Below are 9502 nucleotides of genomic sequence, written 5' to 3'. Positions count from 1 at the left end.
GTGTTCTTACTGTTACGTTGTCATTTGATAAGGTTTGAACATGTAAAGAGTAGGTTATAAAGGGGTGCAGCAAGCATGTGTTGTTATAGGCCCCCAACAATTTAGCATTGCAAGGGAACCCTTGACTAAAAGCAATGATGTTTTTACCTTTTAGATTTTTAAATATTGCAGAAAATAAGTTCTATTGACATTTACAAGTGGGGTATAACTGACATAGTTTATGTTGTAGAACAAAACGTGAAAACCTTTTAAGCTTGTGTTAAGTACAGACATTAATACAGGTATCTAACCAAAAACACTTTTTACAGCTGCTCCACCACATAATTATACATACTACGTAACATGTAATGCCCTCTGAAACAAAACTAATTACAGTGATTATAAAGCTCTTTTACTAATTCCATTTTGTCTTATAGCAGTTTATTTACAGGTGCTAAGTAGGTCCACATTGTATTTCCTCTTCTTGCCATTATCCGCTATAAAAGCCTCCTTAATTGGAGTGCACAGTGTAAACTAAAACTAGATTACTTTTTATGGAATGGCCTATAATTGTTTACCATGTGTACAGTATATCTTAGGAAATTGGATCCTAGGTCAGTTTGAGAGCTTCCATTTCATGCACACACACAGACAGAGACGATCACTCTCAACCGTACACACCACTGTTATTAAATCCTTCTTTTTTTTAACCCCTGTGGCCTCAAAACCAATTTGCCATATAGACATTTTCACCTCATGGCACTTATCCTCTCCATCCGCTGCCACCTCTCATCTCCTGTGAAGAGTCACATCCTGCTCACATTCATTACTGTGGTTTTATGTGCTTCACCTCCAGCACAGCACAGCATCATGTCTCACACCTCTTCAGCAGAGTACACAGAAAACTACTATATCCCAAAGACAAAAGGGACAGGACAATGTCATAGGTTCTTTCTGGTGTAATTGAAAACCTTTATATGCTCCTGCTGATAAATCAAACATTACAATGGTCTGTATCATTTTACCTTGTTTGGCTTTTCTATTTAGCACTTGTTCGGATTCACCCATTTTTTTTTTTCTTTAAAGTTGTGAACTGGCTTTACTTGACATTAACCTTATCTGGAAACAAAATGTTGCACATTAAAACATTTAAGGTCATGCACCTAAGTCTGAATCACATATTTTAAATACTGAAAGCTGGTGCATATTGGGAAAGATTAATTAAAATAATGTAATGCCAAATGAATGCCCTCACAGCATAACTTTATAATAACCTCTATGCATTTGACATAACAAGCAGTCAAATATGTTTTAAAGGAGGTCTTCTTTCTAGGATACACTCTATACATTTAAATGTAGAAGCAATGTTAATGATGTCTCCAGCAAGGGCAATAACTACATTATTCTGATGTTTGGCCAAAAGAAAGTTGAAGCAGGATTTTCTTTTTTGTTGTAGATTTTCACATTGTGTGCAGCAGAGAATGTGTAAATATGTTTTGTTGGTTTTCTGTGACACATCTCCTAATGACCCCAATGGTTCCTCTTGGGAATATGGCTTTGACAGTGGTGGGTGTAAAGGGTACTGAAATAACACTGAAATGACAGGAAAAAGGAAGCATCAGGTTTAAATAGGCAGATTATAGATTCTGTGGCTGTTTGATGAATTGTGAAACGAGTACACTGAGTGCTTAGAAGGCAACATCAGATACACAGTGAGTGCAGGGCAAAGAAAGGAAAGCAGGCTTCTGCTCTGAGCCTCATTACTGCTTTGTTATTGTTGTTTTGGCTCAGAAATTGCATCATTTCTCGCTGCACTTAACTGGGGTCTCTCAGTATGCACATCACAGGACCGAAAGTCAGTTTTCAAAGCTAGAACACTGCCATAGAGCCATACATATAACGCATATCAATTCCCTGTGGATATGTTGTTATTATGTTACTTTCAGTACAACCCTAACCTTAGGATCTTTCTGTTTCTACATAGGAACCGCAGAGAGTAGTATTTTTTTTATAGGAGCGTAATAGAGCAGCAGGTTGTTTGACATGTTTGGCTTATAAAGTACATTTCTGTATTTGGAAAAGGCATTTCAATCTTTGTCCCTTTATTCAAATAAATAAGAGATTCTGAAACTAATCTTGAATATGGTGACACACTGTGTAATGTTCATCGCATGCGTGTTTTAATGTATTTCCAATGTTTTATCTGTCCAGGCCATCCATTCAGCCGGCTGGCATCACGAAGGGAAGCAGTTCATGTGCAGTCACTCAGACGGCAGCCTGTCCATGTGGAACCTCAGAAACACCCTCAAGCCATTCCAGGTCACCTTCCCTCATGGTGAGAACACGCCCACAGTGTAAATGTTTTTCTTTAGTTACTTAACAAAATGAAACTTTGATAATCCTTTGCTGTAAAAACGTGGACCTTGGGCTGTAAGCAACTGCAATTCAGCAACACAAATTGAACATCCTTGAGCATAAACCTCTAATTTCATGTATTTAAGCTAAAATGAATACTTCATGGGTTACTTTTCAAACACCTTCAGGAAATCTAAGCAGACAATAAATCCAGCTTCATGTTTTGTATTGTTATTTAGGCAAGGCAAGTTTATTTATATAGCACCTTGAAAACACAAGGCACTTCAAAGTGCTTTACTAAACATGAAAGACATTAAATTAAATCTAATCAAATCAAGTTTTATTTATATAGCACATTTATAAACGATTTTTGGTCGAGCCAAAGTGCTGTACATATAATAAAAATAGCCTACAGTAGAGACACTTTACAGCTAATACAATAGCACAGCAATAGCAACATTAAAGGTGGGGTAGGTAAGTTTGAGAAACCGGCTCAAGATACACTTTTTGTTATATTCCATGGAATGCTCTTAAGATCCCGATAGCAATGAATATCTTAAGTGTTTTGACAAAAAATCCGTAATAAAATGTCATCTGTGGAAGCCGTAGTACTGTAAAAAGTACGACCAATCATTTTAGCCGGCCCGGCTAAAACAACTGGATGGCCTACCTGCCTGTCAGCTTTCCATCTGTGCACAAACTGATCTTGTGTTGGCGGAGGGGCTCTGTAAGGAAGTGGCAGACTTTTTCCGGTTGTGTATTTTCAAATTCTAACGCACTCGAGCTGGTTTCTCCAAAATTACCTACCCCACCTTTAAGAGAAACATATTATAAAATGGCATTTAAATAACACTCATTTATAAGCAAAGATAATAAAACATGAATAACACAGGTACAAGAATAAAGGTTACTGTGCAGTGTGAGATATGAATATATCAATTAAAAGCAGCCGCAAAAAGAAAAGTCTATGCAAATGTTTCTGTTTTATGTAAGGAAAAAAAACAAACCTGTTAAGCCCTGAGCCTGTTTTTCAGGTCTCAGGTTCGAAAATGACATTCCCAGAACAAATGACCATATCTTCCCTTCTAAAAGGGTTAAATTAATAATCGTTTTTCTCAAAGCAAGGTTACACCTGTGAGTTGGATGTAGAAGTGTCAGGATCAATATAGATGTTTTTATTTTAAAGTAAATTCAGATTGAACACAGTAAAAAAATATAAATTATTGTGTCCGTCCAAAAAAAAAATTACTTACAGTGAAAACCACCCTTGAATGATGGGATGCTAGACTAAAAGCTTTATGAATCCAAACTACAACATATAATAAGTACCCTGTATCAAGATTGATGCAAAACAAGTGAAATTTGACCTTTTAGCAAAAAAAAACACTTCTGGGGTCATTTGGGTGGATTTGACCTATCTCTGGCCCCCCTTACTCGATTTTGCTGATTGACATCTCTTTCTAACCGTCAGAGCCAATGGAATCGAGGGAAACTCCCACATACTCCTTATTTGGTAATGTGTGTGTGTGCGTGTGTGTGTGTGTGTGTGTGTGTGTGTGTGTGTGTGTGTGTGTGTGTGTGTGGTGTGTGTGTGTGTGTGTGTGTGTGTGTGTGTGTGTGTGTGTGTGTGTGTGTGTGTGTGTGTGTGTGTGTGTGTGTGTGTGTGTGTGTGTGTGTGTGTGTGTGTGTGTGTGTGTGTGTGTGTGTGTGTGTGTGTGTGTGTGAGACTGACGCATAGCCAAAACCGGAAGCTGCGATAACTCTGGTGGCTACCATTAGCAGCTAACTTTTACTCTCCGATTTTTACATAAAAATAGAATTATGGATTATAAATTAAAAAAATGTATTCCACAGAAACATTATCAACCTATGGATTAACCGATTCAGCCGCGTTTTTTCTCGTTTTAATGCCATTGAACACGTCTTTTGATCAGATTGACAGCTACGGTGAGACGATCTCCCGTAAAAGCTACGTAAAGGTACGTGTTGTGATGTCTGTGTTTGCTTCCCCTGTCGCGAATTCGGATCACTCAGTGATGATACTATATACCTAAATAATCTGTGGAACCTCAGCTTTAATCGGATATCTTGTATGTGCAGCTACGATAAGTAATAAGGGTATCTTTTATCTTGAGTTCTGTGCCAAAGTGCGTTAGCATTTTTCGCTCAGGGGTCATTTAGATGCTTCTTATGAGACTTGTGTTTTGTTTTGGTAAATGGTTTGTATCGTCAGTTAGCTGAGATTCTTCCCGTTAATCTGGTATGACACATTAATAGGTTCTTAAAGATTAAGATGCCCTGAGACACAGTGTCGTGAAAAAATGAATAAAAGCCCCCGCCCGAGGGGGGCTTTGGGGCTTAACAGGCCTGTGTACCCAAAGAAAGGCTTTTTCTTCAAAAAAAAGCCTAATGAAAAAGGTCAAATTGCACTGTACCCCTTACTGCCTGAAAAGTATTTCAGACTTGTCAGCTGTAATAACTGCAATTTGTAACAGAACATTTTAGTTAATAATAAAGGGATTGTTCCCTGGTGTTTTAACGTGACATACACAAATGCTTTTTCTGAATCTAACCAGCCACCAACTATGTATTTTTCAACCTATCTTATTGCCAGGTATCAGCACTTAGAACACAAAGCTAATATGAAAATGACTGTGTTTTTTGTCACAGCCACAATTTGGCTGTCAGGTAAGAAAACTGGCACACTGGTTTCGACGAACGACTTTCACACCACATGCATCTCCATGAGCTCTGCCTCTGACTGATCCCCGTCTGTTTGTCTCCTCCTCTGGCGTGCTTTGTGCACTGGCAGGGTATCCTGACCGTGTCATATCTCTGGTGATGAATAGTCACTTGATGTGAGGCAAAATCACAAAACAGGAAGGCAAGAGGGAAGGACGTGGGCGATTGAATGATAGGAACGAGGCAATAGGCCTGATGGCGTGGTTAAATGCCAGCAGATGCTTTATTTGCCAGATATGTGTCAGATATGTGGTGTCACACAGGGCGACAGTGAAACGAAGGGGAAGAGCGAGGGGAGAGAAAGCTGAAACATTAGAGACAGTAAACATGGTATCACCTGGTATCACCCTATTTTAAAGTAGTAAATAAACACATTTATTATATTACATTATTTTAAAAACTTGCTGATTCTTGCACTGTAAGCTAGTCATCACATCACCACAACCATCACATCTGTAGAGATTTGTGATTTCTTATTCAAATCCCTCAGTGCTCACATTAACTTGGTAATCGTGGCGTTTGCTTCCTGGATGCTGATGTCACCGGTCATGCTCGGTCAGGCATCTTAGCTAGAGGGAGACCTCGATCTGAACTTACTGTGGGAGCAACATCAAATCATTGCACTACCATGAGCAAAAAGGCCATAAGCCATATCAATCATCCAGCCTTAAATGCCTTTTATATACATAAAGACATGTATGTTTTTGTCTGCAATAGGTAAGCAGCTTGGTGTGAAGAAATCAACTGTGGGAGCAATTATTAGAAAATGGAAGACATACAAGACCACTGATAATCTCCCTCGATCTGGGGCTCCACGCAAGATCTCACCCCGTGGGGTCAAAATGATCACAAGAACGGTGAGCAAAAATCCCAGAACCACACGGGGGGACCTAGTCAATGACCTGCAGAGAGCTGGGACCAAAGTAACAAAGGCTACCATCAGTAACACACTACGCCGCCAGGGACTCAAATCCTGCAGTGCCAGACGTGTCCCCCTGCTTAAGCCAGTACATGTCCAGGCCCGTCTGAAGTTTGCTAGAGAGCATTTAGATGATCCAGAAGAGGATTGGGAGAATGTCATATGGTCATATGAAACCAAAATAGAACTTTTTGGTAAAAACTCAACTAGACGTGTTTGGAGGAGAAAGAATGCTGAGTTGCATCCAAAGAACACCATACCTACTGTGAAACATGGGGGTGGAAACATCATGCTTTGGGGCTGTTTTTCTGCAAAGGGACCAGGACGACTGATCCGTGTAAAGGAAAGAATGAATGGGGCCATGTATCGTGAGATTTTGAGTGACAACCTCCTTCCATCAGCAAGGGCATTGAAGATGAAACGTGGCTGGGTCTTTCAGCATGACAATGATCCCAAACACACCGCCCGGGTAACAAAGGAGTGGCTTCGTAAGAATCTTTGGAGGGAGTTGAAAGTCTGTGTTGCCCAGTGACAGCCCCAAAACATCACTGCTCTAGAGGAGATCTGCATGGAGGAATGGGCCAAAATACCAGCAACAGTGTGTGAAAACCTTGTGAAGACTTACAGAAAACGTTTGACCTCTGTCATTGCCAACAAAGGGTATATAACAAAGTATTGAGATGAACTTTTGTTATTGACCAAATTTTCCACCATAATTTGCAAATAAATTCTTTAAAAATCAGACAATGTGATTTCAATCGGGAGAGACGTGATGTATGGAATACATGTTTATTATCGGTCACATTATATAAATGAAACATAATGATGACAGTTTATAACAAGTGAATGAAATGGTGTTTTGGCCATTAGGCCCAGGTTTTGTAGGACATCATTCGGGAAGGGAAAGAACCGTTTCCGATGAACCCCCCGGGTCTAGACACTGGTGGTGGTGATAAGTGGTTAGGTCCGGTTGGAAGGGAGAAGGTTAAGCTTGGCCCTGAGTTGGAAGCAGGAGGCGAAGGGGTGGAGGAGGGTTGCGCGTTGACACCTGGAAGACAGCTGATAGAAAATGGGAGAGCATATAAAGAGGGATTAACAGGTGCGATAATTAGGCTTGTGGATGGAGGGAAGTGATAGGTTAGCTAAGGAGTGGCGCTCCCTGTCATCTAGTGAAGGGAGCGAGTATTGCCATGACGTGCAATACGGAGTGATAGGTCTTCCTGTCTGAACTTGCGCTAAGCTTCATTTTCTGGATTCTTTCCCCCCATTCTGTCTCTCATAGTTGAGGTGTACCTAGGATGAAAATTACAGGCCTCTCTCATCTTTTTAAGTGGGAGAACTTGCACAATTGGTGGCTGACTAAAGCTTTTTTGCCCCACTGTATATACTGTATATATAATGATTATTTAATAATTTATTGATTTCAAATAAAACCAGAAAACTAAAAGGACTGTGAAAATATTTGTTATCTTTATTGCCATGTTGGAAATACTTGACGGAAAAGAGAAGTCTGAACTATAACTTTCCTATTAGAAGCTATTGTATTCTTTGTCGCTTTAATTTTAACAAACACTGTGGGTCAGGATTGGAAGACAGCATTCAAGGCTGTGGGTCATGTGTGTCCCTGAGGAAAGGAACAAACAGTGTTTTTTTTAAGTGCTTGCATGAATGAATGTGGGCTACTGTAAAACCTAGAGCGATGTCCACAAGGGGAAAGGACACCAACGATACTGAGAGCAGAACATTGAGCAGTGACATTTATTTAAAAAGGAAAGACTGAACTGAAAACGTGGAAACAAAAAATGACATTATAATAGACAGGGTGCGATACATTTTGTAAATGCAACTATAATGGTCATATAGTGAGATTGGAATCACATGTTACATGTATGTATAGCCATGTGCTTGTCCAATAAAAAGGCTTACAATAGTTTATTCCTGATATTCCCTTTTCCTGCTGAAACCTTTCAGTGTGTAATCCAGCACCTTTGAGCCTTATCTGTGATGATAAGTCACCGTTACCCAGAGCTTTGGCTGGCTGATAGAATTGTTCGCATGAGAAGCAATGCATGAACAGCTCAAAATCACACTTTCTACAAGTTTATGTAGAAAATATAATGTCGCCAAGATTGTATCATATGATGACAACACTTTTTATTTTGACTTAAAGTAGCTCTATTTGGTTTTGGGAGTGTTCCCTTTCCTGTAGTGTGTAATATAGGTTGTTGTGCATGTAAATGGTCTTCAAAGGCTAAAATCCCCAAGTTCCCTCCAGAGGTTGTTTCTCTCCCACATTGCATTGTTTTCTTTCTTTTAAGGGACAATGTGCTAATCTACTGGCTTTGAATCGTTGCAATGTGGACGATGTGTGCCAATGATTGACTTTCGGCCTCCCTCCGTGTTACCGGTACCCGTATAATCCAGTGTGATAGCGATAATTGAAATGTCTGTATTTTATTTTTAAAGTCTCCCAGTTTGAAGACTTTATTCCTTTCATGTTGTTTCACTTTAAAAAAGGGCTTTGTTAAGAGCACTGCGCCTACGAGGTAAAACCCAAGGTCCCTCTGGCTTCCAGCGGAGAGACGTCCTCTTTATATCAAAGGCAAAATCATTTCATTATGCGAAGCAGGAGAAAAAATCATTCTCTGTAATGCGCTAACTCTGATAATGATTTGCCATTCCCTGAAAAGAAGTGGAAACACAGTTCACAGTAATCAGAACGAAAGAGGAAAATAGAAAAGAAACAAAACAATGTCTGCCTTTGTTAGTACAGATGAAAATTGACAAGATACGGGAGAGCACTTTATATTTTCTGACTATGCCAGGGTTTGTTGTAAAATGAGACATATTAGTCACTGTTACAACTTACAATATAATATACAGCTGTATAATCATGAGCTTTAAGTGTTGCATTGATTAATTGAATATAGCCGTTAGGGAGGTTTTATGCAAAATAAAATGCAAGAAATTAAGATTCTTGAAACAGAGTTGTATGTCAATATTAACATTTTTAAATCTTCTGTTGGTATAGTGAGAAATGTTGTGTTGTCTTACTGGATTTTTTAAAACCTGGCAGTGCTTTTTCTGTCAAGGACACAACTTCCTGTTGTCAGGCGGCAGTTTCCCTTTAATTCTCTTATCTTATGTGTTTTTGTATTCACATGAACTACAGTGTTCTTCTGATTTGAGCAATTGATCTGTCACACATAAAAGCAGCTCACTACAGTGTTACACAGAAACGTGACCCAAACAGTTCCTTACATGGCAACAAAGGTTTTATTTTCAGTGTCTTTGTCTTATATAATGTTGTCCATTCTTTTTATGTTTCCTCTAATTCAGGAAAGATACAGAAGGATGGAAGAAAGGAGTCCTGTAAACCCATCCTCAAAGTGGAGTACAAGACCTCGAGGAGCAGGTGTGTGCTTTTTAACTGAATATTAAAACGGCATTCAACAAGTTCATTATGTGTACCGGTGGAACTAAACTCTAAATGGGTTATAATCACTG

At 39.3% G+C, this 9502-nt stretch overlaps 1 protein-coding gene across 7 annotated transcripts in view; it reads left to right on the top strand.

Annotated features, from left to right (window-relative positions):
- The window catches only part of stxbp5l (syntaxin binding protein 5L), a 214687-nt gene that overhangs the window by 168779 nt on the left and 36406 nt on the right, over window positions 1–9502 (top strand). For all 7 annotated transcript variants that reach the window (XM_034110236.2, XM_034110234.2, XM_071207092.1 and 4 more), the window contains exons 8-9: window positions 2191–2314; window positions 9335–9410. In XM_034110236.2, the coding sequence (XP_033966127.1) occupies window positions 2191–2314; window positions 9335–9410 (200 nt within the window). The remainder of the gene's footprint in view (window positions 1–2190; window positions 2315–9334; window positions 9411–9502) is intronic.

This window comes from Pseudochaenichthys georgianus, chromosome 21 (assembly GCF_902827115.2).
Source record: "Pseudochaenichthys georgianus chromosome 21, fPseGeo1.2, whole genome shotgun sequence".
Taxonomy (NCBI): domain Eukaryota; kingdom Metazoa; phylum Chordata; class Actinopteri; order Perciformes; family Channichthyidae; genus Pseudochaenichthys; species Pseudochaenichthys georgianus.
The sequence above is the reverse complement of the archived record's forward strand: the minus strand, read 5'-3'. Positions and strand labels throughout refer to the sequence as shown.